General features: G+C 42.1%; 1 protein-coding gene across 1 annotated transcript; it reads right to left on the bottom strand.

Annotated features, from left to right (window-relative positions):
- Positions 1-12,434: 12,434 nt before the first annotated feature.
- HMGB1 (high mobility group box 1) lies at positions 12,435-18,534 on the bottom strand. The gene is made up of 5 exons (XM_033104902.1): positions 18,377-18,534; positions 16,207-16,370; positions 15,853-15,998; positions 15,143-15,317; positions 12,435-14,127 (listed from the first exon to the last, which is right to left on the bottom strand). Exons 2-5 carry the CDS (start codon positions 16,354-16,356, stop codon positions 13,951-13,953), a joined length of 648 nt encoding a protein of 215 aa, XP_032960793.1. The 5' UTR covers positions 16,357-16,370; positions 18,377-18,534; the 3' UTR covers positions 12,435-13,950.
- Positions 18,535-18,804: the final 270 nt, after the last annotated feature.

The raw sequence follows: 18,804 nt of genomic DNA on the forward strand, positions 1-18,804 counted from the left end.
CTGTAGTCATTTCTATTCTACATTACACTTAAAATCCTAATTGGTGCCCCACAAATTCAATTTCCTTTAGGCTGTAGCTATAGAAGGTTGAGGAATCAAATTTTTTACCTAAATGAATTGGTCAAATCAATCCAAAACTATATCAGCATTTTTATTTAATATCCGGTTAGCAAATGTATAGAATGGAATTAAACAACGTGAACTTCAGTGGTAATGTATCATCTAAAAGGTTCCAAATAACCACAGAGTCATAGCTGATTCCCAACAAATTCAATTTACTTGAGGCTGTGGCCATATGATTATAATGAATTAAACTTTATTATTGAATTAATTGGTCAAATCAGTCAAAACACAAATTCAGTGAAAAAGTAAGTCCAACTGATGGGCTGATTTGAATGGCTAATGCAGCAGAATGAGTCAGATGAGCTTGGAATACATACTGCTTTAATTTGATTTAAACTATAGACATCTGTGTGCCTTTTGGATTAGATCAACACCAAAAACCACTGGTTTCCAAACTTGGCCGTTGGTTAGAATCACCTGGGGAGCTTTCAAAACCTCCAAAGCCCGATCATTTAAATCACAATCTCTGGGGTGAGACCCAGGTGACGCCAGTTTCAGACAAGTTTGGGAACCACTGACATCAAGTTCAAATAATTAGGAAGGAAGCCACTATACTTACTTTCACAACTTGGGTGGAATCTCAAATTGGAAGAGAAAAGAAGGAGGCTTTGTAATACTATAATAGTAATTATTATAAGCTAATTGTGTCTTATTATATAATTTGTTCTTTTCACTTGAAAAGTAATGGCTATTTATCGAGTACTAACCAAGTGACAAACATTGTGCCAGCCTTTTACGTGGATTAAATGATTAAATTCTCACACATGCCAGTGAAGCTTTGTGGAGTCGGTATGATTATTGTGCCCATTTTACAGATGGGGAAACTGAGGCTGAGGAGGGTAAATGCTTGCCCGAGGACACCCAACCAGCAAGTGGTCAAGGACGAGCTGCCACAAAGCAGTGTGACCGCCCAACCTGTGTTTGAAATGCTTTGAAAACCAGAGACTTAAAGCTCAGAGCTGTTTTAGTCTTTGCTCATCACTGTCTTACTTCTTTGGGGCACAGGTTTATGTTACTTTTCTTTGTTTCTGGATGCCAAGGCCTCTCCAAACAGAGCACAAAAAGAATTTCTGATACCATTTCTCTCTCAGAGGAGGTTGTGGTCATCAGAAAGGAAACCTGAGGCAAAATCCCCACCTGGAAGAAACAACGTATTTGCTAAAGCATGTTGAAAATGTAGTTGAAAGAATCAGAATATAACAGATAAAATAAAATAAAGATTTACTGCAAATCTTTATTTTGTAAAATCTTCAGTGTTGACCTGTCAACCTGTATGGGTTTGTTTAAAAAGTTGGGTTTGGGATTTTTTTTTAAGGTAGGCCCCTGAAGTAACATGTGTTAAATACCAGCTGAATTCCTAACATTTAGATTCTAAACATTAACATTTTTGGTTGCACAGTGAAAAACAAAACAAAAAGAAAGGTGAAAATACAATATAAAGTCACGGTCATCTGTAGCAGTTTCCTATACTCTCATTTCTGAATTGTGTCTTGTCTCTCCTTCGCACATAAAAGCTGAGAGGGGAGCTAAACCTGCGCCCAGATGCTCCCCCAGGACGAAGGCCTGTCAGAGCAGGATCTGGGCCCCTCTCAGCAGGCGTGTTTTTATCCAGCCCACTTACTCCAGGAGAGTGGTTTTTCTCCTGTGGAGGTGTCACTCACACCTGAACCCCGCCAGGCCATTGCCCATTCGAGAGCGGACCTACGGGCCCCTGCCAGGTCACACTGGCCTTGAAAGGGACCAGAACTGCCCTCCAGCATCGGGCTGGGCCCCAGAGGAAGCAAATCCATGTCCTCCTGCAAGAGTAAGTCCAGAAGCAACCAGCGTCTGCCCCAAAGCTCAGTGCTGCAGGGGGGCCTCCTGTCTGCTCAGAGCCGCACACCCCTGCACAGGGACACTCACCTCTGAGAAAGGTGAAGCCCCTGGATGCCATTTCCCGAACGTCACGTCTCCCACTTGCCTTGGGGGAGAACTGGCTGGGGCCGTGCACGGCCACCTCCAGCTCTGCAGTGTGTGTGGCAGAAGTGGGGGCTTTAATTTCCTTTTAGGCTTCCTTCTTTAAAGACAAGTTTCCCATGGTGCTTTATAAATAATACTTACATTCTCGAGTGTAGGAATGTGGCCAAGGAAAATGTGAGTCTTGGAACAAGCAGAAAGCTTAGGAGGAAAGTATTTTAAGGAGATAAAGTAAAAGGACTGAACAAATCCTGAGGGAAAGGCCATGCACCAAGAACAGACAGGCTGGATTCCACTCTGGATCCCTGTGAGCCTGCTTGACTCAGATAGTCATGCGACCCGCCACCCCCTCACCTTGTACAAATGTGGTAATTATTGGTGCTAAGCGACCCCTGAGGCTGCCTTGAAGGTAAGTAGAAAACACTAAGGACCCATGTTCTCCTCTTCTTTGCCTGCCCTCCGTCATCACATGTGCACACATAAGAGAATCAAAGCCAGAATTTGCACTAGTGAGTTGGCCGAAATCACCACGGGTTCTACTAGGCTGCTCACAGGGCCAGGGGAGGCCCGTGGAGGCCGGGCTCCCGCGGTGACAGCAGGTGGCACGCTTCCCGGGCAGCCACCTCCATCTGCAGCTGTTGTGCTATTTGCAGCTCTCCACATCCTGAGAGCTGGATACGGAGGCCTCTCCTTGGAGGGTGTAAGACACACATGCAGCGAGAGGGGGATAAGAGGGAAAACCCGGAGAACACTCTGGGTCTTCCTGGTTCAGGGAAAGGCCTGGGGAAGCTGGAACAGAGGCCTGCAGGGTTCTAAGGAACGTCTGCTCGGGCTGCCCCAGAGGGCCACTGAACGTTAGCCGTCCCCCACTCGTCCCAGCCAACTGAAGTAGAGTAAGCAAGCGCAAGTACTAATAAAGTACGATAACTTCCTGTTACCGCCTCAGAGATAAGCTTCCGACGGCCTCAGTAGCCCACCTCCATCATTCACCCTCCACCATATTACCCTGTTTTATTTCCTCACGGTCCTCAGCAGCATCTGGAATCATCTTTCTTATGTGTTTATTTACTTGTTCACTGCTTGTCTTCTCCATGAAACTGTCAGCTCCTAGAAATGTCGGGAGGGGGGTGCTTGGTCTGTGGTGTGTATCAGTGGGTCTCAGGGCCACGCACAGTGCCGGACTCCTTTCTAAATGAATGGATGAATCCCAGCTGAGCAGGCTGCCTACTACGCAGTCAGGGAGCTGGATTTTTCATCTTGACATTGTGGGGAGGTATTGCCATCAACCTGTGGAAAGAAACTGGATTTATTTGGGGATCAGGAAATTCATTCTCCCTGGGCCTGTATACTTTCCAACCCATAGTGCCGGATCTGGTGGGAAAATGTCAGTGGTCTTCCCAGTTTCTCTATGTGATGTATGCCACTTATCACTATTTAATATAGTAGCTTCATGTCATTCAAATAGGGTATCCAGAAAGTTACAATAATATAATCTTAACCACAATCACCGAAAACTTGGTTAAAATAAATTTGAGAAAGATTCAGTTCAGTTCAATTCAATAAATTGGACTTAGTGACAGATGCAATGTAATCTGTTGTATTTAATAAGAATTCAGCCCATAAAGGAAGATTTAATGACATTAATGAAATTATCTTTATGTATTAATGGGACTGAAGGAGTTTTAACTCTAAAAACAAATGTTCTCTAAGCCTACTATTTTATACTCAAGAAGAAAATCAGCTGAAAAGAAAAGGCTTGTCAAAAGTGACAGTTATTTCCGATAATGATATCCACATCTGGAGATATTGTGAAAATTATGATATTCACTGGACATATCAGTGTCCATTCTTCCCAAGATCTCAGAGTTCATCATTTATTTCTCTATCATTATAATGAAATGTCCCCCTCCCCTTTTATTTTCTTGCTACCAGTATCCCAAATCCCTCCAGGCAACTGGGTGTAGGGTATGTCAACTGAAATTTCTAGAAATGACTTGTATTCTACGCAGTATTGGAACCAACATGTTAGAATTTGTAGTTTGCCGCAGAGTAGAAAATGAATTCACTCCTGAAGAGCTTATTTACAAGCAGCTACACAGGTGATCCCGCCGTCAAAAGACAGGAGAGGTCCCAGCCCTCCTGGAACTGACAGCCCTACTAGAAAAATCTTACTACATCATTTGGAAGCAGTTGCAAACAATCGTGTAATTTGAACCGCATTTTGACTCCCTCCCTCTTCCTTCATAGAAAGTAGAAAATAGAAATCTTATGCAAGAGGACTTGGCTGGAAGGTAAAGTGACTGGAGATGGGGAACGGGGACTCCAACATCACGCCTATAGATTTTTGAAGACTAGAAATGAATAGAGTTTGGGGCTGGGGCCTGTCACAGCCCCATGGGAGAGACAGACCCCGGGGGTGACTGAGATTCTGACCAGCTCCCTCAGAGGTCACAGGTGCCCTGTTTCACTGGAGATTTGGATCTGGCATGATCAGCAGAACCTACCTGGAAAGGAGAGGCTGAGCTTGGCCTCATCACAGAATTTATAGATCAGGGGACGTACTTGTTACTTGAGGGGTTCTTTCATATCTTAGACTCTCAAAGAAAAGACATTTGTATGTTTGCCCTGTTTTGATCATTTTTACACATTAGAAGTCATGCTAACCAGCTTAAGGCAGTGAGGGGACACTTACAAACAATAAAATCGTACACTGAATGATGTAATATCATACAGTTGTAGCAATGACATTTTGATGAATACAATTTCTTTAAAAATCCTTTCATAAAAAATTGAAAGACTTCTTCGTACTGGGTGTAAACTTAGATTTCAACTGTAATTTTGATCAGCTTTATCATGAATATAGTTTGCTAGTTTATTTCTTAAAAATCTTCCTCAAACTTTCTCCTCTTAACTCTCTAAAATTCTGCCAGATGCAAGTTATTTTGTTTTCAGTTAAAATTGTGTCCTGGGAAAGAATGTAGAGTCAATTATAAGACGACTGTCATCTGACAGTTTCCATTACTTACCTGCCTTCCTCCCTGGAATTAAAGAGACTTTATGGAGAGCCACATTCCTGAGTACTTGGGAGGAAGAATAACAGTTTTAGGAATTTGTTAGTATTTCTGAAAATTAGCAGAAGTTACTCCTTGCAAGTCCATTGCAATGAAATCACACCATATCTACCATGTTTCCCCGAAAATAAGACCCAACCAGAAAATAAGCCCTAGCATGATTTTTCAGGATGACATCCCCTGAACATAAGTTCTAATGCATCTTTTGGAGCAAACCTTAATATAAGAGCCGGTCTTATTTTTGGGGAAACGAGGTAGCAGCAGTTTACCTATCTCCAGAAAAAAATGGTTCCAGATTTCCTTTCCCTAGAATGTGGCTCCAAAGGGGCTGATCCATTTCTAAGGAGGTACTTTGATTGGGTGCTCAGGTCCTGCTAATCAAGAAAATAACAGTTTAAAATCTTCCCCAGACGTGGCCCTTCATACCCTGCTATGTGGGACTTACTGCTGAAGCTGAGAGCCAGTTACTCTGCTGACTGTTCTGGCCACCACCCCGGCCCTAGCGATGTCCACAAACTTCCCCAAACGAGACTGGAACGTCACCAAACTCCTATATAATGTCATAGGCTACTGGGCAAGTCTATACATTCATCACACACTTTACTCTTGGTCTACAGATTTAAATAAAAAGAAGGAAAGTCACATATTAAAGGCTGACATAAGCATTTATTCATCCTTTTTGTCATCCTATTTGACGATGAAGGCATGAAAGCTGCTAAAGATATATTCTGAGCTTAATTTCTGTTTGTATCAGTGGCTTCTTAATACTTTTCCCATTAAAAAAAGAGATATTTATAATATAACAACCTGGAAATGTTTTTATGTATTTTTTAAGTGAGGTTTTAAACATTATTATTCGTAATGGCCTACTAAGACTGCTTGGTCATAAAGGGGAGAAAAAAAATTAGATTGGGCCTAAAAATGAAGGGATAGCCAAAAATAAATAAATAAATAAATGCATCTCTGTTGGATTTTTTTCCAGGTCAGTTGATTCTTAACCACAATTCTTTAAAAACCCTCAAGACCATAACACTTAGTTTTTCAAAAATTTTAAGTATTATATTTATGATGTAAATATATATAACAGATATCTGTTATATATAATATAAATATAATAGAATGTTATTATACAATAACATATCTCTAATTTTAAAAAGTATAATCAACATTATTTTTAATGGTCCATTATTATCTGAGAAGCTCAATGTATATAAATTCATGACAAAGTTATGCAATACTGACCTTTAAAATTTTGGTTCTTTAAAAAAAACATAAAATTTACACTGCTTTTCAGGTTTGATCTAAATAGTGTAAAATCCAAAACTCATCAATGGATGAAATAGATTCCTATGGTGTTGACTAGAAGATAAGTTTCTATAACTAATCCAATTTCATATTGACCTGTTGGTCACCATTAAACAAGACATTTACTCCACAGAACTGTTGCTATGTTTCTTGGTCTTACATCATATATGAAAATACAGTTAACCTTATTTTAAGAAAAAAATTCTGATACAAACAACTAATTAATAAGTTTGGGAAATTATGTAACTGTTATTAAGAACAGTGATACAGTAAAATGAAAAGCAAGACAGCTCTAATGCTTTTGCAAACTTTTCAAAGTTTTTTACCCATTCCTGTTCATCTACATATTGCAGGACTACTCTTTTGCAGTCCTGCAATTACTTGACTATAGAAGCTCTTTCTGTTAATCTTCAACCTGAAAAGTAGTAAAATAACAGAAGTATAAAAGGGAATGACATTTCAACCCAACAGCTCTGCAGGTTTTTCAGGGTTTTCTTGTGCTTGCTTTTGAAGGTTTACCCCTTTCACGATTTCCCCCACTCTTATAGCCTTGAATCTTTATAAAATCTTAAAAACCGTGACCCTACTTTGTATCCCTTATATGTAAAATTGTCTGAATAGCCTGCTAAAAAATTATGACATTTGGGTGAAAGCTTTCTGAAGGCAGCCTTAGTAGAACTCACCAAATTCAACGATTTCACTTTGAGGAATATATTTATAATCTAAGAAAGTAATCATGGGCACAACAGTATGGGTAGAAGGAAAGGACAGTCATCTTATCCTTATTCATAATAAAAAATCAGAACCTATGCAAATGTCTGATGATTGGGAATGGCATTTTACGTTCAATGGAATACCATGCAGCTATTAAAAAGGATGCAGTGCAGAATATGAATATGATGACAAATTTTTAAGATTGTTAAGCAGAAAAAGTAATTTACAAATAGAATGTTTGTAAATACATGCCATTTTGTAAAACAAAAATATATATCCAACAAACCAGTTTAAAAATGGGCAAAGAACTTGAATTAATAGATATTTCTCCAAAGAAGATACACAAACGGCCCACAAACACATGAAATGATGCTCCACTCACTAGTCCTTAGGGAAACGCAAATCAAAGCCACAGTGAGACCCCCTAGGTTGGCTATTGTTTTTCATTTAAAGAAAGAAAAGTAAGAAGTGTTGGCGAGGTTGTGGAGATTGCTGTGGGGATGTAAAATGGTATGGCTGCTGTGAGTTTGGTGATCACTCAAAAAGTCAAGCACAGAATTACCACATGACCTAGCAATTCTACTCCTACGTATGTACCCCAAAGAATTGAAAATGGGGATTCAAATTCGTTTACATGCGTGTTCACAGCAGCACTAGTCACAGTAACTAAAAGGGGGCAACAGGCCAAGTGTCCGTCGGGATGAGTGGGTAAATGAAATGTATATACACAATGGTTCAGCCCTAACATGGAATGAAGTGCTGACACATACTACAGTGCAGATGAACCTTGAAAATATTATGCTAAGTGAAGAAAGCCAACCAGGAAGGGTCACATTGGGTGATTGCATTTATATGAAATCTCTAGAAGAGGTAAATCCATGGCGAAGAGGCAGATTGGCTGTGGCCAAGGGCTAAAGGAGAGGGGGAATTAATCGGTTTGGAATTGCCTTTTGGGCTGATGAAAATGTTGGAAGCTAGAGAGGTGGTGGTTCCACAACACTGTGAATGTACTAAATGCCACTGAATTGTACACTTTAAAATGGTTAATTTTGTTATGTGAATCTCACCTCAGTTTTAGAAATTTTATATATGATATTAATTAAATATATACTTTATATGCTGAGGGTGCAAAAAAATGTATATACGTGACTTATATTCATCTTTTGTTATTGGTATATATTGAGTATTACAATTTTAATACAGTTTTTTCCTTTCTTAAAATGTGTATATATTATTTTTTGGCATCCTGTGTATTTATATATATATATATATATATATATATATATAAACCTAGCAGGGCACACAATATTTCTTAAAAGTCCTGACTAGAATTATAGAATTTTTGTTTCTTGCTTGCTTGCTTTCAATACATGCAAATTTCATTCATAGTAAGGGCAAACAGCTTTTCTAAAGTTATTGCAGCATGTAATGCATTGCAAGCCTTCCTTCTACTTCTGGAAATTCACACTGCAATTCTAAGGACACGTAAGCAGCACACATTCTTCTGGTGCTTTCCAGCTCTTTAGAGTTAGGTTGCTTATAACTTCCCATGTGATTGGCAGTGTTTTTGTTTTGTTTTGTCCAGAAGTGTTCCAAGTCCAAGTAAATAGGAGGAGGAAGGCCAGAGAGGAATTGCAGTGATGGCAGAGTGTGCTGCCCTGCTCGCATTTCAACAGCTGTAGTCATGTCAGGAGAACCCAGGCATGAAAGTGAGGGGCAGGCAGAAAGCCTTCCAGTCCCTTGCTACCTTCCTTAAAAAGAAGAGGAAAAACACACTTCTTTTGCACCTACTGTGAGCCTGGCTCGATTGTTTGGACACTGCCTTTGGTCCTTGCGCAGACCTGAGTCTCTGTGGGCCTCTGCCCTCGACTCTAAAAATGCACTGGCTGGACCGCCAGAGCCGTGGGACGCTTTGACAGTATATATACCTCATTGTGTCGGTGGCCCCAAAGCAGGGCGACTCTCAGCCTCCCTGCTCTGAAGCCCAAGTCTGCCTCGCCTAGCCGCTATGCCAGGCCAACTCCAGATGCACAGCAAGACCTCAGCTTCCCTGAAATTCAGGGTGGGGAGTGGGTGGGTGCCGCCCTGTCCTTGCTCTGAGTAGCCTCCAACCTGGCTCTTCACATCTTCCTGGGCATCGCACTGGCACCTGAGGATGTGGTAACTGAGCTTCCTGTTGTTCTTCTGGAGTACTTTCTCACACCCAAGATACTCATTATGTTTCAGGACGTTTTATTCTCTCACCTGCGTATGTTCAGAACACTTTATAGGATGATCTCTAATGAAAGCCCAATGAACGAAAATAGGGAGAAGGCTGTAACTGGAGATCCTATGTAACTAAGGAGCTGAGTTTAATTCCACTTCAAAGCTTATGAATACGATTGTGTTTGTAAATGCATTGGGGTGAGTCCTGTGCCCTAAACTACCGCCTCCAGCAAGAGGAAAGGCAGTGGTCCGTCCACTTTATTCCATTTAAGGCAGGTCCTCAGTATCCGTTCCACTTTTCCAAGTGACCTATCATCTTCTAGCGCCCAGAATCCAGCCCACACAGTCCTCGACTACAATTTGTAGCCGAACTCGTTTTCCAAAACTGTTGGCTGCAGCTTCTGTAAAGATTGACACACAATCTCTGCTAGAAAAAGCCCTCCCCTGATAAAACTACCATGTGCTTCCATTTAGGGTGGAGGAAGCCAAAATGGGAAGGAAATTCCTCATTTTCACAGTGGATTACTTAAATAGTTATTGCAATAAGTTTTTAGAGAAAATAATTTGTTCAGTAGTTTAAATAGTCAATAGCCAACCCAAGGGTCTTTCAGTTAATTCTGCCTTCTTGTGTTTGGGTGACTCTCAATAAATGACAATATTTCAATACTTTCTCATCTTTTAAAAATGGAGTTATTTCATGGAGCTAAATAACCAGTAAAAATCATGATTTATCATAAAAATCGTTGTTAAAATGTTTCCCAGTTAAGTATAGCTTTGGGGGGAGGGGCAGTTCGTCAGTATTTGCCAAAATTGTAAACCCATGAACCCTTGGACTCAGCAATTCTACTTTGAAGTATCTGAAGACCTACACGTTCCAAGGAGAAACCTCGAGTTCATTCAGTATTGTTAGAAATCGCAAAAAATAGGAAACATGAATGACCGTCAGTAAAGAAATGTATTATGGGGCATACCGTGGAATGTCACTTAAATGTCTGAATTGTGACTAAAGAGAAAAAAAACAAGTATATTATAAAAATTCACAAGGATCTGTGGTCCCTTCACTAATTTTCTGACCATTACTGGCTTTCAGTTGCCACACACTCCACCCTCGCCTACCATTCCTCATGCCGTCACTTACAGGTCTACCATAATTCCTCATAGTATTCCAGATCTATATTACTTCCTTTTACAGAGGGTGACAGTAAATTCATCTATATGGAAGGTTCCAACCAATGGACATGCCTCCAAGTGATTACACTGCCTCCTGGTAGATATATTTCGGATGGAAACCCACTGGAAAATGGGTGTTACATATTCTGGAGTGTGGCATGTTAAATTATTGTCGTTCTGTGTTGTGGCATGTATCCGTGCCATGGTGTATTGTTAAACTGCAGCAGTCCTAGAACAGAGCAACACTTTGCTTTATTACTCCAGAGAACACCTTGGCTCAGTCCCAGGGAATTTCCCAAGTTATGGCAAGTGTTATTTAGCACTACCGTTCCCATCTTTGCTTAGAAGGGGACAAAAGAAAACGAACCAGCTTGCATCTTTTGTTGCATAGGTATCCAAATTGTTTTCTGGCTTTTATGTGATTTTGAAAAGATTTCAAGAGTCATCTGAAAGCGACAAAACACAAAATACGAACAACATTTTAAATAACTTACCCAATCCGTTATTAGTAAAACAGCCTTATTATTAGCCAACGGTTCACAATGAAGCAATTCCAAGACTTAAGATACATCTAATTTGTGCAAATCTGCAGTGATACTATCATATGGCTGGTACTAAAAAAGAGCTATTTCAGGCCCTTTCAGAAGGCGTGTTGTACCAAGCCAACCTAGATTTGAACTTTCGTCATAAATTATATGCCAAAGGAGTTGGCCATCACTTTCATTCAAAGAATTGCTGTTTTGTCTCTCCAGTGTAGTTTTCAATATAGCTAGACACTACTCTAATGTCTGAGCAGTATTTACAATTGCCTAGGAAGTGAGGGAAATATTTGTCAGCTACTGTCAGAGGGGCACTTTTCATCTCTATCATTTAATTCCTACCCATGATGCATAGGAGGACACACCAAATTTCTTTTCCTCTCTGAAAACATCAAGAAATATGGCAAATTATCAACACCTTGATGGAAGCTCATGAGAACAATTACAACTAACCAGCAAGTTCCCAATCTTTATATAGGAGTTAGGAAATTGGATTTTAGTTTTAATGTTTTTTGACTTTAAGAATGCAAAAAATGTTAACACTAAAATTTATACTGTTTCTTGGAAGAATATCTTTATACCCCAAGTGCTGTAACTATTTCTAAACATTTACTACCTACTATACATTAACTTACAAAAAAAAAAATCACTTGCACTTTTACACTAAATTATCTAAATTGCCTCCCACCTTCATCTACTTGTTTTGGACATCCAAGTTCCAGCGGTTACTATTGAAAAACTAAACAGAAGTGTGTTTTCAAGTTAAAGAGGGTTTTGTCCACTTTTTTCCTGTTAAGCCAGCTATTAGCCCAAAGCCTTGTTTCCACTCTCAGCATCTTAAAAAGTTATGACACACCCACTAACTACAAAGTTTGAGGCAGAACTCACTTTTAAACAAATCAGACTTGCTAGTAACTGACAGTGATAGTCACACAGCTTTTAGCAGAAACTTCTATGTAAATCAGACTCTTGTTCCTCTTGACTGAAAATCTGATAAATTTGGACACAACTTCAGTCTGTTGAGGGCCTCTCATTTGGCTTAGAAAACTAAGTTTTTTACATGGATCAACACTATTCCTGATTTTTACTTAACATGTGCCTTGCTTTAAAACACCACCTTGTTTCACCCAGTATTCTCAAAGTTTTTCCTTATTCAGTGTCCTCGGAGAACACTAGGAATGTTTGACAGAAATCTGTTTTTATCAGCCCATTAACCTATTTATAAGCATTGAGTATTTTTAAAGGGAAAAACTTCGTTATCCTTAACACTTATTTAAATGGTGTTGCTAGATTAAAATAGTATATATATAACAGAATCTGAAAATCTTAAGTGAAAGCCATTTAACTAATATTTAAAACCTCTGCAATTATTAGTTTATTAGTATCATCCAGGACTCAGATGTTCAGTATTCCTCCTGAAATTACATCAACAAATGCAAATGGAAAGAATCCAAGCCAAAATTATATAACAAAACAGCACTCCATCACAAAAGCGTGTAAAATTACAAGAACGCTATTTTAAAACACTGGCACTTTAAGAGAACGATCATCTCAAAAACCACAAATTGCCAAATTGTTCCCTAAATGGCTAAGCAGATAAACATATGACCCTAATGAATGAGTCTTGAGTTTTGTAAAGAAAAATCAAGTTCAGATAAATTGGACAATTCATACTGAGATACAAAGTTTAAGTGTCTTCTTCCTTCATTGCTTTGATTTATAAAGGGGCAAACAACAATGTAGGAAAATATACTGGATTTTGAATGTTGCATACCATTTTAAAAGTTGGCCCAATTAATTAAAAATATCTTTAATGGAGTCTCAAGTTTCCAAAGCCATCCATATGTAGATAAACAGAAGACATTTACAGCCAGCACTTTTTTTTTTTAATCAGAGCCTTTGCCAGGACTAACGTCAACAAAAAATTTAATACGGCAGTCTTGTATTTTAAGCTCACGCTTTTGGGGATACATTCTCAGGTCTTCTTTAACGTGGGAACTGCAAATATAACTGCCATTACATGGTAATGGGAGTTAAAAAATGTAGAGTCCTCATGTAAAGATTAGAACATACTTTATTTGTCCTTCAAGGACAGACTTCCAAAATGTTTGATTCTAATAATCCCATGCTGTGAGTAGACTGGTTCCTCTTTACTTGTAAATGTAACTGGGCTATGTGAAATTTGATATCAACTGATCAACATTTTAGAGTTCAGTTATGGATGAAAACTGTCTCAATTCAACTCTTCCTACTCTCATCATGAGTATGCAGGGTGTGTAGACAAAAGCTTTTTATCAGCTAACTATACGAAAAGATAAACACTGTAATAAATCACGTGATCCAAAACGGGCAAAAGCAGGACTAGCTTCCCCTCAAGAAGAAAAATTTCAGACCTATGAAAAGGACAACAATACTAATAAAAAAAATTGTATTTACTTAGAAGCATTCAGAATGTCAACAAAACAGCTGCAATTTTTTTTGCAATTACAGAGTGGTATTCAGTTAACAGAACAACAATTATTTTGTATAAGCTGCATCAGAGACAACTGAAGATGAAAAAACTACCATCCCCATATATAACTAATTTGTGCTGTGCACCAACAAGGACCGGCTTTAAATTTCCATGCCAATTTACAACCCCCATACTGTACCAGGCAAGGTTAGTGGCTATTGAAAATACCACCAGGACAGGGCTATCTAAAGACACATTCGGTAGTGTGTTAACTATACAAAAAAAGACACTGTACAGTTTAAAAACAAATCTTACACAGCCTTACATTTCAATTTTTTTCTTTAAAAGGAGTGAGTTGTGTACAGGGGGGTTAAATGCTTTATAGACAAGAAAAAAAAACTGCGCTAGAACCAACTTATTCATCATCATCATCTTCTTCTTCATCTTCATCTTCTTCATCTTCCTCCTCTTCCTCATCCTCTTCATCTTCCTCGTCCTCCTCCTCTTCCTTCTTTTTCTTGCTCTTTTCAGCCTTGACAACTCCCTTTTTTGCTGCATCAGGCTTTCCTTTAGCTCGGTATGCAGCAATATCCTTCCAAAATAAAGACAGGAGAAATTGGTAGGAAAGACAAAACAGTGAATTTAAATAAGGGGAGAAATAAAAGTTAACACAGCAAAACTTCATGAAAAATCAAGATGTCAGCTATGCTAAAATACCACCTGTCTACAGACTCACTGCAGCTACACAAATAACCAGGACTTTGAGAAATGCATTATAAAAATACGGTAAGATGATTGTAACTAATAATCTATAGCTCAGGGGATGGCAGTCTAATATTTGTGACGTTATGCCTCACTGAAGTGAAATTATGTACCACATCCTAACTTTAGTTTATTGAAACTACATGTAGAGACTGATTAAAGGGTAGACACTGCCACCTTCTGAATGCAAAAAAGCATTCTACAGGTTTATATTGTCAGACACTAATCCATAGTAGGAAATTGTCTTAAAAAAAAAAAGGTAATTTGCCAGTAAGCATGCAATTAGGTTAAGAAACATGTAGAAATGGACAAATCTTCCCAAAATGACTAAGCTAAAATTTAACTGTAATATTTCAATTCTAAGTATAGGGTTAAAGCATTTTCTTCCTATCAATTTATTACACAGACATCAACTTTCTAACTTAAAACCTGAGGGTATTTTTGGTTATCTAAGGAAAACAACATAAATGTTTCAGGGTATGTTTATGAAAAACAATTTATATTACTTTGTCCAGCCTATTTTTATTGTGTGCCTAACTATTTAAAATAACTAATCATTCATAGACTTGGAGATACTGAAGAGTAACACACTCAACTTAAATGTACGGCCTTTGCCCAAGTCAAATTATACAGTAAAAAAAAAAAAATTACCAATGTATTTGATTTTCCGTATTCTTTGAAAGATGGAAAAGGACGAATGTAGCTATTATACTAAAAACTGCATTATACTTCAGACTCTTAGAAACCCGCAAAATAGAAAATTAAAACGCGGTAGGTACCAAGTACACTTATCTAGCACCTGGCATACCCACTCATCGTTACACCAAGCAGATCCTACTCCTCACCTTTTCGTATTTTTCCTTCAGCTTAGCTGCCTTCTTCTCATAAGGCTGCTTGTCGTCTGCAGCCGTGTTATTCCACATCTCCCCCAGCTTCTTTGCAACATCACCAATGGATAGGCCGGGATGCTCTCCTTTGATTTTTGGGCGATACTCAGAACAAAACAAGAAAAAGGCCGAACTACAAAGAGAAATTCCATTTTAGAAATTTACGTTTACTATCAAATGTGCATCGTATTGCTACATAAAAGCTGCTTCCAATTTCCACCATGCATAAGACGGGGGCAAATGTCATGCTAACTATCCTTCAAAACCAAAGCTTAATTTGCAATTATTTAACTTACGACACTACCACCAGTAGTTCAATGTACACTACTGATTAACGTTAGAGCGCCATAAAGACATTCTGGAAATGACTCTATTTCAGACAGGTATTTCTCGAGAAATAGAAAAGCTACATTCAGGAGATATACTGGACAAAAGGGGCCAAGTGTCAAATTCAAATGCTCTAGCTTCAAATGCTCTGGCTAAAACTTACATCCAACAGGAAGTTTACTTACAATACTTAAATCTACCAATGTGAGCCACTATTAGCTAAGAAACTTTGATTAAGAAACTTTGATTATACACTCCTAACCCACAAGGTGACTTACTGAATTGCTACCTAATTCCACTGCAAAAACACTTCTTAAACAGAAAAATGGCAAGATACTTACGGAGGCCTCTTGGGTGCATTGGGATCCTTGAACTTCTTTTTTGTTTCCCCTTTAGGAGGGATATAAGTTTTCATTTCTCTTTCATAACGGGCCTTGTCAGCCTTTGCCATGTCTTCAAATTTTCCCTTTTCTTTAGCAGACATGGTCTACAAAAGAATTATTTTTAAGTAGATAACAAAATTATAATAATTTGTCCTCAAAGGTATTAAAATGAATAAAACCAGTGTCCTTAGCTATTCAGTAGCCTGTTCTAACACCACCACTCACATTATGCAAATGGCACCTAGGCTTTTAAAAACCCTAATTAGGACTTGACTCTCCATTACCTCCTTATGATGTTTTAAGCCGTCTTACCTTCCACCTCTCTGAGCACTTCTTAGAAAACTCTGAGAAGTTGACTGAAGCATCTGGGTGCTTCTTCTTGTGCTCCTCCCGGCAAGTTTGCACAAAGAATGCATATGATGACATTTTGCCTCTCGGCTTCTTAGGATCTCCTTTGCCCATGTTTAATTATTTTTCTAAAAACAGGAAAAAAATGTTGATGTTAGCAATGAAACTATGACATTTAAGAGCACCTGAACTTCTTGGAGAGTGTATGAAAACTAAGGTGCTAGTTATCTAACACAGGAGTTGTCATCGCCACCCCCTCCCAATACTAAACCCAAAAATGGTAGTAATAGCCAATTCCTAGGAAAGGCTAGGCCAAGCAGTAACAAAACCCACACACACATACACACACGGTCCTTTCTGTGATCTCAAAAACGTACAGGTACAATGGCACACTAGTACAGTATTCGTTATTCTTGTGCCTGTTTGGAACATCTAATACCTAACCGATCATTGAAAGTTTTTAAATGTACGAAACCCTTTTAAAATCAACAAAACCAAAGGTCAGAAAACTGCTGCCGACTTGTGGATTTGCACGACGTAAGGAATAAACAGGTAAGAGCCTAAGTGAGAAGTAAACCCTTCCAAATAATGGGCCTAAATCACCAAAGTTTCCCTGGTTACTTTAATATTCACTTGACAGAAAACTTTGCTGGGAGGAAGGAGGGATAGGAAGCGGCAGCGTTCGGACCCAGGCTGGGGGGTGGCAGTGGTATTTGTGCGGCTGCCACCGCGAGGCAGCTGCGTTTCCTATCGGTTTGGCCCCGAGATGTATTTCAGTTCTGACTAAACACGTCCGGTCTGAAGTTTCTCCGAGTAAACAAGGATGAGGGACAAAAGCCACTCCTGCTCGTTGCTCGGGTTGCCCCCCCACCCCAACACCGGAGTATTTTTTTAATCCGTGAAAGTTGGGGAGCCGTACTGGGCGGGCTCCGAGCGTCGGGGCTCCGCGCACCTTCCCGCCACTTGGCCCCCCGCCCCCAGAAGTTCGGGGGCGGCGGGCGCCGCGGGGCTGGTGGCCGAGGCGGCGCGGGCCCAGGGCCGCCACGTGCGCCCGCCAGCCCGGCTCGCCGCCCCCATTTTGTCGGGCTCGCGGAGGGAGAAGCCCCGCTCGAAATGGGGGCTGGCTCCGCCCGCGGCCGCCGGCCGGGCGCGCACGGAATGGCCGCTGCGCGTCTTCCCCGCCTGCGCCGCCGCGAGGGCGAGCGCGAACATGGCTCCTTCCCTTTGTGTGTGTGTGTGTGTGTATGTGTGTGTGTGTGTGTGTGTGTGAGTGTGAGGGAGTGTGAGTGTGCGAGCGCGGGCGGGGTGCGCGGCGCGCTCTGGCGCACGCTCGGCCATTACGGCCGGGGGGAGGGGCGGGGGGCGCGCGGCCGGACCCTCCCCCTCCCCCGCTCCCCTCCTCCCGCAGCCCCCGGCCGCCGCGCCCGTCTCCCTCCGCGGCCCGCGCGCCCGCCGCCCCCGCACGGGGAACGCGGGGCTGGGAGCGGAGGGAGGAAAAAAAAAGTTGCCTCGGAACTGCGCGCCCAGCTCCCCCGCCCGCCCGCCCGCCGCCTTGTTTTCTCTCCAGCCGGCAGCGCCGGGGCGAGTCAGCCATGTTCCAGCGGGCGCAGGGCGCCGCTCCCCCCGCCGCCGCCGCGCCGCCGCCCGGGCGCAGGCCGCCGGGCCCACCGCGCCGCCCGGCCCGGCCCCGCCGCACGCAGCGCCGCCCGCCCGCCCGCGCTCCCGCCGGCGCCCGGCTCTCTGCGGCGGCCGATGCAGCCGGTGGAGGCGCCGCCGCCCGCCCTCCCGCTGCCCCCCGCGCATGCCGGCCGCCCGAACGCTCGGCCCGGGGGCCGAAAACACGCTAAAATTTTTTTTAATAAAAAAATTTTTTTTTGCGCCAGTCAGCTTGGACGCCGCCGGTGGGAGGCGGCGGGGCGCGGGTCTCCGGCACCTCAGCAGCAGGGTCCGGGGTCCGGTGCGGGGCAGGGCTCGGCGCCCGGGAGGCTCGCTCCGTGCGCAGTTCCCCCCCGTTCCCCCTCATCCGCCTTTGTGTGGATCCCGACCCGCCGCTCCCGGCCGCGGGATCCAGCCGCCGCGCGGGCCGGGCGCTGCCGGAGGCGCCCTCCCCGCCGCGGCGCTGCCCCGGACTCACCCTCAGCGAGCACAGAGTCGCCCAGTACCCGTCCGACTCGCACTTGCCCCGGCGCTGTCTCTATGGAGCTCAATGTACTGCAATGGCTGTGAGAGCGGGAGCCAGACGCAGCCTCCTCACTCTCTCCGCTCTGTAACATTACTCTCCAGCCAGCGCGCCTGCTATTGGCTACCGCCAACTCACGGAGCCCGTTCATTGGTCCGCTCCCTCCCATTGTCCTGACCAGAGCCCGTCGGCTATTGGCTGTCTCCGGGGACACGTCATCAAGGATTGAAATAGCGCGCAAATCTGAATGTGTGTGGATGCCGGGCAAAGAGGCTGAGGCGGGAGAGGCAGAGGCAGAGGCAGCAGCTGCTACGGGAAAGCGAGCTCTATGGTGTGTGTGCATGTGTCTAACCCAAGCCGGCCCCACGCCGGAGCGGCCGCCG

This window comes from Rhinolophus ferrumequinum, chromosome 4, assembly GCF_004115265.2.
Source record: "Rhinolophus ferrumequinum isolate MPI-CBG mRhiFer1 chromosome 4, mRhiFer1_v1.p, whole genome shotgun sequence".
Taxonomy (NCBI): domain Eukaryota; kingdom Metazoa; phylum Chordata; class Mammalia; order Chiroptera; family Rhinolophidae; genus Rhinolophus; species Rhinolophus ferrumequinum.